This window comes from Thermomyces dupontii (genome assembly GCF_041956625.1).
Source record: "Thermomyces dupontii strain NRRL 2155 unplaced genomic scaffold VTN31scaffold_1, whole genome shotgun sequence".
NCBI classification, from domain to species: domain Eukaryota; kingdom Fungi; phylum Ascomycota; class Eurotiomycetes; order Eurotiales; family Trichocomaceae; genus Thermomyces; species Thermomyces dupontii.
In genome coordinates this window covers 4,303,447-4,316,835 of record NW_027192307.1, presented here as the reverse complement: position 1 = coordinate 4,316,835, position 13,389 = coordinate 4,303,447, and the positions used below count along the sequence as shown (strand labels likewise).

Below are 13,389 nucleotides of genomic sequence, written 5' to 3'. Positions count from 1 at the left end.
AACATTCAAACGACCCTTCTCAGTACCGCTCAAGGATAAAACTGCACATGGTTATGACCCCTCCAGGCCGGCGCCTACATTAGGCATGAGACGAGGAGCCAGCTTTGTTGTCAAGCCGCTTCATGACCCCAGTGGGGAGTTTGCGATTGTCCTTTACGATCCCACAGTCGATGATAAGCCAGCAACGAAAGACGCTTCGGAAGAGAATGTAGAAGAGAAACCGAAGCCGGAACTCGATCAGCCGCTGGTTCATAAGAGCTTAGCAGAGATTTTGGGCCTGAAGAAAAAGGCCGAGGAGCGCCCGCGTGTACCAGTTGTGATTGATCCAAAGCTAGCAAAGATCCTCCGACCACATCAGGTTGAGGGCGTCAAGGCAGGTTCACGATAGCTGCCTATCCTCATTTCACATTGGTCTATTACTAACTGAATGAGCAGTTTCTTTATCGCTGTACTACGGGCATGATCGACGAGAAAGCCAACGGTTGTATCATGGCGGACGAAATGGGCCTGGGAAAAACGGTGTGCTTAGCTCTCCAAATTACAGTGATTTAGTAATTGTAACTGATCCCTACAGCTCCAATGCATCACGTTGCTTTGGACTCTGCTTAAACAATCGCCAGAGGCTGGAAAACCTACGATTCAGAAATGCGTCATTGCATGTCCATCCACTCTTGTCCGTAATTGGGCGAATGAGTTAGGTAAGAGGACGCAAGACCTCAATTCAATTTATCACTAACAAGGACAGAAAAATGGCTTGGAAAGGATGCTGTCAATCCTTTTGTGGTTGACGGTAAAGCGTCCAAAGCTGAGCTATCAGCTCAACTGAAGCAATGGGCCATTGCCTCGGGACGCTCGATCGTACGACCGATCCTTATTGTCTCGTATGAGACGTTACGGTTGAATGTCAACGATCTGAAAGATACACCAATAGGTCTACTTCTGTGCGACGAGGGCCACAGACTGAAAAACAAGGAAAGCTTGACCTGGAAAGAATTGAACAGTCTCAACGTCAGCCGTCGGGTTATTCTGTCGGGAACACCGATACAGAACGACTTGTCGGAGTACTTTGCCCTTGTCCATTTTGCCAACCCCGACCTCCTTGGAACTCAGAACGAGTTTCGGAAGCGCTTTGAGATTCCAATCTTGAAGGGGAGAGACGCAGATGCGACGGCTGAAGAGCGGAAATTGGGCGATGAGCGGCTTGCAGAACTCTCGTCCATTGTCAACAAATTCATCATCCGCCGTACCAACGACCTTCTCTCCAAATACCTACCCATCAAGTATGAGCATGTGGTGTTCTGCAACCTCAGTGAATTTCAAGTGAACCTTTACAACCATTTCCTACAAAGTCCCGAGATTAAGAGCCTGCTCAAGGGCAAAGGGAGCCAACCCTTGAAAGCTATTGGGATTTTGAAGAAGCTTTGCAACCATCCCGACCTTCTTGACTTGCAGAAAGATATCCCGGGCTCCGAGTCGCTATACCCGGAAGACTACGTCCCCCCGGAGGCTCGCGGGCGAGACAGAGATATCAAAACATGGTATTCCGGAAAGATGATGGTGTTGGATCGTATGCTGGCGCGGATTCGCCAGGACACGAACGACAAAATCGTTTTGATCAGTAACTACACTCAGACCTTGGACCTTTTTGAGAAACTCTGTCGCTCCCGAGGATACGGATGTTTGCGATTGGACGGGACGATGAATGTGAACAAACGTCAGAAGCTGGTCGATCGATTCAACGACCCGAATGGTGACGAGTTTGTCTTCCTGCTGAGCAGCAAGGCGGGAGGCTGCGGAATCAACCTCATTGGAGCGAATCGATTGGTGCTATTCGACCCTGATTGGAATCCTGCCGCTGACCAGCAGGCCTTGGCCAGAGTATGGCGAGACGGACAGAAGAAGGACTGCTTCGTGTACCGATTCATAGCCACTGGCTCCATCGAGGAGAAAATCTTTCAGCGCCAGTCCCACAAACAGTCACTCTCGTCCTGCGTTGTGGACGCGGCTGAGGACGTGGAGCGGCATTTCTCCCTTGATTCCCTTCGCGAGCTGTTCCAGTTCCGGCCGGACACGCGCAGTGACACTCACGATACCTTCAAATGCAAGCGCTGCCGGCCCGACGGCACGCAATTCATCAAGGCTCCGGCGATCCTGTACGGCGACACGAGCACGTGGAATCACTTTGTCAACGATGGCGAAAATGGTCCTTTGAGCAAGATCCAGGACCTGCTTCTCCGACAGGAGACGGCCGAGAAAGACGTGTCGGCCGTGTTCCAGTACATTAGCAGTTAATTTAGGGGAAGGTCATCGATAGATCTGCGTGCATATCCTTGAGTGATTTACGGGGCGGTTCTAAACCCAAGTACATCATGCATGTACACCGCATGCTGTACGGTGCAAGAGTTTGGGGCAGGCTGATGTTTCCTGTTCACTAAAGGCTATCTCGTTAACCGTTGTATTTTAGACTGAGTCACCTCAAAGTTTCTTTCGCTGATATCAGACATTGATATTGTCAGCATTCTCGTTAGGATCAGGGTGTGGTAGAGATGTTTCTTGGGTACGAGTCATGTTCCCCTACGAGTATCCTCGCTGACTGCAAGAGGTTAATAGCCTCAAGGACAGAAGTTTCAGAACAGTTCCGGAGCTTCGCGGCCATTGAAAGTTTATCAGAACTGTCAATCCAAATCAGCCTGATTCTCTTTGTTATAGAATGTCTTTTTTTCACGTCTCGAGCAGCGACACCCTGAAAGACTGGCGATAATGGATCGGAAACAAAGCATATTCGTTGGCCGGTTCAGTGTTTGAACAAGGGCATTCATGACATCGAGTCTACATTTGATTGCTGAACCAACTGGCGCAACTTCATCACTCGGCACTTTGAGAATGGTGCACGGTGTGACGATCGACTATCAATGATCCGATTCCGATCCCTCCTAGGATCGGTGCCATGGAAACCGGACCGCCCGGCAGTGCATCGTGATGGTGACGCGGATGTTCGACTGCGACAGGGAGCTTCTTACAAAGACTTACATCCGAAGTTTTTAGCTTGAACCACCGACAAAGGAGGTTTGATCCGTTGTAGTCAGTTGCAGCCTGCTTTGTTGCAGATTGCACTGCATGTTCTCTACAGTTTTGTCGGCCCTAGTCGGTCAACTCTTGCTGTATCTCTTACCAGCGAACGGAAGATGGCGAGCAGTTGTCGTCGTCGAATATCGGCCTCTTGCAGCATAAAGCCCATGAGACTTTCGGGCCATGGAGGTCTTTGTCGACGCCAAAGCTCCCTCGCAGCGCATCCATTTCAACCATGGATTCCTTGCTAGCGATGGAGACGGCGTATCTCGGACCCCATCAATGCAACAAGTTTTACCCGCTGTTCTACACATTTGGTGTTGAGATAGAACTGGTCGTTCGCGTCCGGCTAGCCGATTACGATGTCGAAAGCGTGGACGATGACTTGCGCCTCATCATGCAGAACAGGATTCGACTCGCCCTCAAGGACCAGGGCTACCGTGTCCGCTGGCAAGATATCGACGAAATGCAGCCAGGCAGGGGCATGAATCCTGACGATCTACTGAAATGGGGGGTCAATTTGGCTGACCCCGCAAAGCAGGGCCTGCGCAGCAAGATATATGGTTTCATCCCCATCGAGCTAAGCTCGCCCGTGATGAAATTCATCGATTCGGCGGAGGAGAACCCGTTCAGGAAGATTGCGGTGATGCTCATCGACCTCAAGGAAAGGTTTGATATCTCCGTCAACGACAAGTGCAGCTTCACCGTGCATGTCGGTGCCGTGACTGACCCGGTCCATCAGGATTACCGGCTTAGTCGGGGTTTCCCTCTCGCAATCGTACGCAACTTGATGCAGTTGGGAATTCTGTTCGAGCAGGAGTTGAGCGCACTGCACCCCAGGGTCCCCTACAATAACCCGTGTACAGCGAACCCAAACACGTTGATCCAATCAAATCGAACGCCGATTGCGCTGATGGGAGATGAGCTCAACTTTGACGAGCTGCATTCCCTGTGGATGGACCTGCCAAACAACGACAACCACTGGGCCCAGGAGAGATTCGGGGGACTGCGCATGCAGGAGTGTAACACGGCGATTTGCTTTTGTAACCTGGTCAACGAGCACGGCCGCAGCATGGCACTCGACAACGACGGCCAGCATCCCAACCCTTCGACGGTTTCACGCTCTCTTCGTACGATCAAGTTCCGCCAGCACGCCGGCACACTCGACTTTGTTGAGATGTACAACTGGATCAAGACGTGCATCCGTCTTATCCAGTTTTCCCATGAATGCGGGCCCAACGGTCTCCCGCTCTGGCTGGTCCATTTCGCTGACGTTCGCGAGGCCAGCAAGCCAGACCCCGACAGCGTCGATCCCACCGAATTCTTGCGCATGATCGGCGCCCACGAGCAGGCTGCCTATTACAGTGAGCGCGGCACTTACGACCACGACTTCCACATCATCTATACCGTTCCGATCGATTTCCCACTCCTCGATTGGGCGCGTCAAACTCAACCTGGTCTGCTAGTTCCTCCTATTCTTACGGACACGTCGAGAGTCATTATGTCTCTGTGGAAGAGGTATTCCGGCATCGAATCTTCTGTCGGACCAGACAGCGAGGAACGGGACCAGAATGGCAATTTTCCAGATCTTCTTTACCGTGAGGAGGAGTACTGATTGTTGGATTTTGTGACTCGGTGGCATGTCATGGTTTTCTGCTTTTCTGTCTGCAGGTTGTCAAAGGCTAGATTGAATGATTCGGGACTTGTTTCATAAATGACTTTTAGGGCAATTGACCGTTTGCTATGGGATAGTCCGTCAGCAGGAACGACTGCATTACAACGAATGTATCCAGTCGGTAGGATGAGAAGCCTATTCCCCATGACCTCGACGTCTATTCCGATCTGTAGCTAGGAGTGATGAGTAAGGGCAACTCCATCAGTATCAGCCATGAGTAGATGTAACTTTACAGTAACTGACGGTATGAAACAGGAGATTGTTTTTCCAGTCTCGCACAGGAGAAAGACTTTGGATACAGAACCTTGTATTGAACATTACCTTACGCTGTACAGTGACATACGTCAGCCAATGCCAACTCATCTCTCCCCGCACCCCTCTGCTAGTCATAGCTCGGCCGACAAATAAATCAACGCTAACACGTGCACCATCGCCGAACCTCGAGCTTCCTCCCGGCCGTTGATTGCCTTTTCCGCACAGCATCATGAACACGTGAGAACGTCGACCCGGGACTGCGACTCGGGGAAAGTCCATGCGGTTCGAAAATGGACCCGTCGGTTCAACGCCTGCTAAACGATAAGCTCTACGACAAGAGGAAACAGGGCGCTCTTGAGTACGAATCTCGGGCTATCTAGCTAGCTTGTGCAAAAGGGATTCAGCTAACAAGGACAATTTGACTGCACCCAGGCTCGAAAAGGTCATTCGCGAAGCTATCGTTAAAGGGGAGCAGGACAAGGTCCAGACCATCGTCGACCAGCTCTGCCATGAGTACGCGTACGCCGTTCATCAACCCCATGCGCGTAACGGGGGCTTGATCGGTCTCGCTGCAGCGTCGATTGCGTTGGGAACAGTAAGCGGATTCGAAAAAAAACAAAAAAAAATTGAATCCTGGGAGTTTTGGAGGACCACGGCACTGAGACGTTGTTGTCACAGGAAGGGGTGGCTCCCTATCTGCAGGAAATCGTCCCACCGGTCCTCGCTTGTTTCTCCGATCAAGATGCACGGGTTCGCTACTATGCATGCGAGAGCATGTACAATATCGCCAAGGTTGCCAAGGGCGAAATCCTGCTGTTCTTCAACGAGATCTTCGATGCTTTGTCTAAGGCAGGTGCGTTGATATCAATGCTCTCAGCCCCAAGGCTAATAGGTACAGCTTGCGTCCGATCCCGAGTTATCTGTCAAGAATGGTGCGGAACTCCTTGACAGATTAGTCAAGGATATCGTCGCCGAGTCGGCGGCCTCGTACGTTTCGGTTCTGCAGCATGTTCCCGAGAAACAGTGGGACGGTTCAGAAGGAGGAGACGAGGCCGCAGACCAGGAATCGATCGAGCTCCCAACCGCGTTTTCTCTTCCCAGATTCATCCCGCTTCTGCAAGAACGAATCCACGTCCTGAACCCGTTTACTCGAAGCTTCCTGGTGTCGTGGTTGACGCTGCTGGATACCATTCCTGACTTGGAGCTTGTTTCCTACTTACCCACTTTCCTCGGCGGCTTGATCAAGTTCCTGGGGGATCCCAACAAGGATGTACATGTAGCCACTCAGAACCTGTTAGACAGGTTCCTCAACGAGATCAAGCGAATTGCGCGCATCAAGCGAGGCATCGCTGAGAGTAGGAAGAGCAAGGAGGGAAGCGCCCGACAAGCCGCACAGAGTGAAGATGCCAGCGTTGTCACTGATAACAGCGCCGAGGCGCAGAGTAATGAGAATGCGGTCGTGGATTCGGTGTCGGACTTCCCCGACGACGATCAGACCCAAACCATTGACGGGGATTGGGTTCCCGGCCAGGATACCAACGTCGATCACCCGAAGATTCTGGAGATACTCGTCGACTTTGTGGATACGAAATATGGTACACCAGGCCTCTGTCATGTTTTGCTTTTGTTGCTTGGCTAACGGGTGCAGACGAGGAAATGCAACTGACAGCACTGAGTTGGATCGATAGTTTCTTTGAGATCAGTCCGGAGGATATCCTCCCATTCGTTCCGACGCTGCTGGCCCGCGTCCTCCCAGCCATCTCCAGTGGCTCTGATCAAGTGCGCCAAGCAGCAACGCGGGTGAACACAAGCCTTATGGAGTACATCATGACATTATCCGAGGATACGCCGGAACAGGCACCACAGAAAATTTCTCCCATCAGGGAAGAGGACAGCCGAAGATCATCAGTCCAAAGCCAGAGGCCATCCGGGGATGGAGCGAGCAGTCAGCAACCGCCGACCCCGTCGTCGGGTCTGGATTACGCCTCGGCTGTGAACTCGCTGACATTACAATTTCTCAATGAAAACGAGGCTACGCGAGTGGCTGCCATTTCCTGGCTGATCATGCTCCATCGGAAGGCTCCGCGCAAAGTGCTGTCATTGAACGATGGCACTTTTCCCGCGCTGCTCAAGACGCTATCAGATCCTGCGGAGGCCGTGGTGACCAAGGATCTGCAGCTTCTGTCGCAGATTTCTCGCAATAGTGAGGATGGATACTTTACATCGTTCATGGTCAACCTCTTGCAGCTTTTCTCGACAGATCGGAAGTTGCTCGAAGTGCGAGGGAACCTGATCATTCGGCAGCTCTGTATGAACCTCAGCCCGGAGCGTATCTATCGGACTTTAGCAGACTGTCTGGAGAAGGAGGAAGTATGAAATGAGCTCTTGATACCTGTCGAGGATCGACCGCTGATGGTTCATTTCCAGGACCTTGAGTTTGCCAGTATCATGGTTCAAAACCTCAACAACAACCTCATCACTGCACCGGAGCTTGCGGACCTCCGGAAGAGACTACGTAGTTTGGATACAAGGGTAAAATTGTTGACTTTTGAATTATGATTCGATTGCTGACGACTTCTGCAGGATGGTCAGACGTTCTTTGTCGCGCTTTTTCGGTCGTGGTGCCACAACGCCGTGTCGACCTTTTCCCTGTGTCTGCTGGCTCAAGCGTATGAACAGGCGTACAATCTACTACAGATCTTGTAAGTCCAAGCTGGACATAGTCGGCATGGCCCTGTTCTGATTATATAGTGCGGAGCTGGAAATGACGGTGAGCATGCTGATCCAGATTGACAAGCTGGTTCAGCTGCTGGAGTCGCCGGTCTTTACATGTGAGTATTGCCGCCTCTTGTCCTGATCTTGTGCTGACATGTGTAGACCTCCGTCTGCAACTTCTCGAGCCTGAGAGATATCCGTATCTGTACAAGTGCCTCTACGGGCTTCTCATGCTCCTCCCGCAATCCTCCGCTTTTGCGGCTTTAAAGAATCGCCTCAATAGCGTGAGCAACATTGCATTGCTGCATAGCCCACGACCGTACGTTCAGAAAACTTCAGTTATTTCCACAATATAGCCACTGACGAAACTACAGACCCGTCGCTGTCAGTTCTGCACCAGCCTCCACCTACGACCGGCCCGCCGGCAGCCGGCTCAAGACACGTGAGGACAGCGGTATCCGCTGGGTTGAGCTGCTCGACAAGTTCAAGCACGTGCAGGAGCGAGCCGGGCGCAGCCAGCGTGCTGGGGCGCGCGCATTTCTCGATTCTGATGCCGCGGGCGGCGCCAACTGTCTCGGTCTGCGTCAAGGCCCCGGCACAACCACAACCCCCGCCGCAGATCCCCGCGACAAATCCCTTCCCGAGGTGCCCCGCGGCGGGCCGCACGCGCACGGAGGCGGTGCAAATACCGGGCGCGACGGAGCAGCCGCTGGCGGGGGGCGCTCGACGCCGACCTCGTCGGGACAAACGCATCATAAGAGCCGGTCGAGTCTTGGGAATTTTGGGCGTTTGGGGATTGGAGGGCGGAAGAAGCAGTCGTCGTAATCAGTCAGTAATGGGAGGGCTTTGTTCCTTGTTGAACAGTACTCATACGTACTCGTAATAGTCTCTTCATTAGCGAAAGCAGCATGCATGAGGAGGATCTATAGACGGGTTCCTGTCAATGGCTCAATGTACTCGGACACGGGCCCAATGGATCTAGTAACTATTCTTTCAATATTATGCACAAATTTTGAACGCTAAATAGCCATCCACATGCGAGGTAATCAAAAACAATATGAACACTTTGACCAGAGAAATCCAACATCTTTCTATACAGGCTGGATTCTCAAACGATCATTTTCCCCCAGACAACCTCCCCTCAGATGCAGTCTACCAGAGTAAGAAAGGGAGTTTTCGCGACCCATTGAACCAATGAACACCCAATCGCCATCAACTCATTATAGAGTAGTTGATATAGTAAAGGAGAGCTTTTGGTCCATCGAGGGTGGGTATGTATTCATTCATTCATCGATAATGATGCGACGACGACGACGACGACCCTTGACCCGACCGCCATTGATTCGATGCGTACGACGAGGACTTATTCGACATTGATGACGACGATGCCGGCGAGTAGTTATAGATGTACTCGCCGTCGACGTACTGCGCGGTGGCGTAGATACCGGGACGGTTCCGACGGCGGGTGTAGCGTTGTTCGAGGCGGTAGATTTCGAGTTCTATGTCCATATCCCTGCGTTAAACGGACTGGGGGATTATAAAACGGGTAGTAGGGAAGGAGAGGGGAAGGTCGGGACGTACTGTTTTGGAGTTTCTCGAGGAGGCCCATTTTCTTTTCTTTTCTTTTCTTTGTCCTGTTTATATTCTATGTGTATACTCCGTACAATGTTGGAGGGAAATGGACTGGGGTGTCGTCTGATTTCTGCTTGGATGAATTGAAAGATTGGTTGATTTGCTTCCCCTGTCGGTTCTCAGGGTTGTATGTATAGGGTACTGGACTGGACTGGACTGTAGCTCGTCGGACGCCGGTGGAACAAATGAGGGGATGGGGAGCGCTGAATGAATGAATGAATGAATGGATGAATGGATGAACCGAATTGATCACAAAAGAACGACTGCAGTCAGCGGAACCGTTCGGCAATGATTAAACCAACGAATGGAACGATGAAACCCCTTGTAGAACAAACCTGAGGAAGAAAAAGAAAACAAAAGGGGTAGACCGGAGACTAAAAGGAGGAGTGGGGAAAAGAAAGAGTCTAGGCTGGAATTGGATTATTCTGCATAACTTAGAATCCAGGCACACTTGTGTTTTTTGACCTTTGTTTGCATCAGGCCCTCCTGCGCTAGTCCCTAAAAGGGGAGAGAGCTGTGATTAGATCAGCACCTCCGCACTGAGGTGCTGTGTCAGCAGCACGCTAGCCTGATAGGGCTAGCTTCCGCACTAGAACGCTTGTGGACTAGGTAGTTCCATGCGAAGTATGTACATCGCTCTTTCCATCATAAGCAGGACGCGCTGTAAATCATTAATCATAGGTGAGTTGATTCTCATCAAGCCTCAGTTCTCGAGAAACAGCTCTTCTCACATCATATTCAGCACGTATGGGTCTTGGCTTGCTCATCTGGACAGCTTCAGTCAACCACCAATTCAATCACACAAACCTACTACACCCAGCCCTACGAGGAAGACACGCCCATCAAGCCCGATTTGCCCGACTTGCTATTGGCCGAGAACCGTCGTTTACCCAATGATGAGGACACTCAACGAAGACTGGAATATCTGGAAAAACAGCTAGCCGATAAAGACAAACAACTAGGTAAAGGCAGAGACGGGGAGAGACGAAAAAGAGCGGAGGAGGCGCGAAAAGAAAGAAAGGAAAAGAAAAGCGGAAATATGTAGAAACTCGGCCCACCCACGTTTGAAGAGCTGTTACAATCTGCTCCATGAACTGTTGTCGCGGCCGTTAGCCTACTGGTTGGCACGCGCGTTGAGTCCACCCGAGGGACCATTGCGGCACGCCGCGAGAAACTTTGCCCGGAAGAACTTTGCCATTGGTCAGACTTGTTGATCATCATGCTTTCAGTGATTGTTTTGTGTTGACAAATGAATGGAGGGCATGGATCGGTTAACGTTCCAACAAACCAATGCCCAGGCATCTGGGCGCGAGGTTTGTTGCTTTGGCGTCAGTTCGTCCACTGCCAAGTGCAAGAAGATGGCTGCAACAATGCAATCTTGAGGAAGAGATCTATGTCGGAGAGATAGATGTAATCTACATACATGGATGGAATCTATAGCATCGTTCTATACAACGCAAAGATTCAGGAATCACCGTTGATCAGCCTTTGCAGGTGTTGATGGCGAGTCATGGCTAGACTCCCGGTCAGTCGCTAGGTCTCGTTCGAGGTCCGCATCGCTGGCCAGCGATAGCTCTTGCGCTGCAGAAAAGATACGTCAGTATACATTTCTCCCCCTTCGTCGGGAAAAAAAAAAAATCAGAGAACGAACCATGCCATAGTTCGGCGTAGATGCCACCGCGCTGCAAAAGCTCGCTATGCGTGCCCACTTCAGCCACGTGCCCATCTCTCAAGACGAGGATCTGGTCACTATCGTAGATGGTGCGCAGCCGATGCGCGACAAACACGCTTGTCCGTGCCTTTTCTTTGATGATGCTATTGATGTTTTGGAGCAGCGCTTGCTCCGTGTAGGTATCGAGTGCGGATGTCTGGTCGTGTCAGCGGTTCTCGTGCAAACACACCGCCCCAGGGATGACTTACAGCTTCATCGAAGAAGAGTAGCGGCGGATCCTTCAGAATGAGTCGAGACACGGCCAACCGCTGCTTCTCACCACCCGAAATCATCATGCCTCGCTCACCGACCTTGGTCTTGTACCCTTCCGGGAGCTTCTCGATCAACTCGTGGATACGCGCCCGCTGCGCAGCCTTGTGGACTTCTTCCTTAGTCGCGCTGAGTCGGCCGTAGTGGATGTTGTGCTCAATGGTATCGTTGAACAGCGGCGTGTCCTGCGGGACGACGCCGATGGCCTGCCGGAGACTGTCCAGAGTCACGTCCCGCACGTCCTGCCCGTCGATCAGGATTCTCCCTTCCTGCACGTCGTAGAATCGGAACAGCAGTCGGAGGATCGTCGACTTGCCGCAGCCGCTAGGCCCCACCACGGCAAACTTCTTGCCGGCTGGAATGGTAAAAGTGACGTTCTTTAGAATCGGCCGGTCAGGACGATAGCCAAAGGTCACATTTTCGAACCGGATTTCGCCGCCGCGGAGGGCCAGGGGTTTGGCGTCAGGCCGCTCCTTGATGGTCACATTGACCTTCTGAAGGTCGAAGAGCGTCTCCATGTCCAGGAGCGACTGGCGCAGCTCGCGATACACCGACCCCAAGAAGTTCAGCGGCACGGACAGCTGGAACACGAGCTGGTTGATCATCACCAAGTCTCCGACGGTCAACTGGCCAGCCGCCACCCCGTCGGCAGCAAGGTACATCATCGCCGCCAAGGCGGTGGAGAAGATCACGTTCTGTCCGGAGTTGAGGAAGGACAATGACGTCGTCACCTTGATCGAGGCATCCTCGTACGCCTTGAGGGCCTTGTCGTATCGTCCCACCTCATACGCCTCGTTGTTGAAATACTTGACGGCCTCGTAGTTTAGCAGGGAGTCAACCGCCACCGTCGCGCCCCGGTTGTCCGCCGCGTTGGCCTGTTTGCGGAACTTGGTACGCCAAGCGGTGGTTGTGATTGTGAAGGCCGTGTAGGCAACCATGGTGGCCGCTGTGATGGCCGCAAATTTGAAGCCATACTGGTAGGTCTAGTGGAGAATTTAGTATAGATTCCGTAGATCCATTGTTGACAGACATACCAGGATTGCGCACACCATCGAGATTTCCAGGGCTGTCGGGAAGATGTGGAAGACCATCGAGGTCAGCACAAAGCTGATACCCTTGGTGCCTCGATCGATGGCTCGCGTCAGACCGCCCGTTTGCCGGCTCAAGTGGAAGTTCAGATCCAGTCGCAGCAAATGGTGAAACACATTCCCCGCAACCTTACGAATGGCCTTTTGGGCGACGCTGGCAAAGACCGCGTTTCGCAGTTCCTGGAACAGGGTCGCGCCGATCCGCGTCGCACCATCTACAGAAGTTAGAGCGGATAACATTCGCCGTCCTGGGATCATGGTGCCATACATGCTACAATCATAGCACCTGCAACGGTCCATGCTGTGCCACCCACGGCTGCAAAGTCGACGTTCATCGAATCGACGATGCTTTTAAAGTAGAACGGGACTTCGACGTTGAGGACCTGGGATCCCTGGTGAACAATTATACGGCTACCCGGGCAACGACCGTACCTTTCCTCCGACCAACAACGCTAACGCGGTGCCTACACGGAGCTTTGTGCCCCAGTCGCCCTGCTCTCGCGCTCAGTGACTGGCGACCTCGGCTCGCATCACGCGGGGAAAACGCACTTTGGGCCACAAGTATTTCGTCATTTCCTTCATGATCGCCCAGTCGGCTTTTCTCTGTTCTTTGTTGGACATTTTTGTGCTACTGAGAAAGTCATTATCCTGCGGCTTCTCCGACTTTGCCGGGTGAGCCGCTTGCTTCGGAGCCGCACTCGGTGTGGGCGATTGGAGCGACGGCGACTCTTTTGCCGGCGTGTTCGAAGGACTCCGCGAAGAGACCGGCGCGTTCCATAGTCGTCGGCTCGTCGTGAATGATCGCCGCGGGATATGGCGCGAAACAGAAAGAGAGGAAGCTACGTCGCGTCGCAGAATGTGACATTGTCGCCCCAGTCGCACCCAAGGCGACGGCCTGGCTGCCCCAATAAGCACGGGCGCCTGGAACATGGCGATCGTCGCCGATTCTCCCGGTCCAAGACTATGAGTTGAGG

At 52.4% G+C, this 13,389-nt stretch overlaps 4 protein-coding genes across 4 annotated transcripts; 2 read left to right on the top strand and 2 right to left on the bottom strand.

Moving 5' to 3' along the window:
* Nucleotides 1–85: 85 nt before the first annotated feature.
* On the top strand, nt 86–2,292 carry VTN31DRAFT_1636 (uncharacterized protein; the record flags this gene model as incomplete). Its single annotated transcript, XM_069401715.1, has 4 exons — nt 86–373; nt 436–519; nt 575–698; nt 746–2,292. 4 exons carry the CDS (start codon nt 86–88, stop codon nt 2,290–2,292), a joined length of 2,043 nt encoding a protein of 680 aa, XP_069264492.1.
* A 2,997-nt stretch (nt 2,293–5,289) lies between these two features.
* On the top strand, nt 5,290–8,539 carry VTN31DRAFT_1635 (uncharacterized protein; the record flags this gene model as incomplete). Its single annotated transcript, XM_069401714.1, has 10 exons — nt 5,290–5,357; nt 5,432–5,594; nt 5,678–5,848; nt 5,898–6,594; nt 6,648–7,369; nt 7,427–7,531; nt 7,583–7,701; nt 7,751–7,830; nt 7,877–8,033; nt 8,089–8,539. The coding sequence occupies 10 exons, from the start codon at nt 5,290–5,292 to the stop codon at nt 8,537–8,539; spliced, it is 2,733 nt and encodes a 910-aa protein (XP_069264491.1).
* Nucleotides 8,540–9,001: 462 nt separating this feature from the next.
* Nucleotides 9,002–9,323, bottom strand: VTN31DRAFT_1634 (uncharacterized protein; the record flags this gene model as incomplete). Its single annotated transcript, XM_069401713.1, has 2 exons — nt 9,002–9,213; nt 9,296–9,323. The coding sequence occupies 2 exons, from the start codon at nt 9,321–9,323 to the stop codon at nt 9,002–9,004; spliced, it is 240 nt and encodes a 79-aa protein (XP_069264490.1).
* A 1,494-nt stretch (nt 9,324–10,817) lies between these two features.
* VTN31DRAFT_1633 (uncharacterized protein) lies at nt 10,818–13,345 on the bottom strand (the record flags this gene model as incomplete). The annotated part of the gene is made up of 7 exons (XM_069401712.1): nt 10,818–10,927; nt 10,998–11,214; nt 11,267–12,310; nt 12,362–12,630; nt 12,684–12,798; nt 12,848–12,907; nt 12,965–13,345. The coding sequence occupies 7 exons, from the start codon at nt 13,343–13,345 to the stop codon at nt 10,818–10,820; spliced, it is 2,196 nt and encodes a 731-aa protein (XP_069264489.1).
* Between the last annotated feature and the right edge of the window lie 44 nt (nt 13,346–13,389).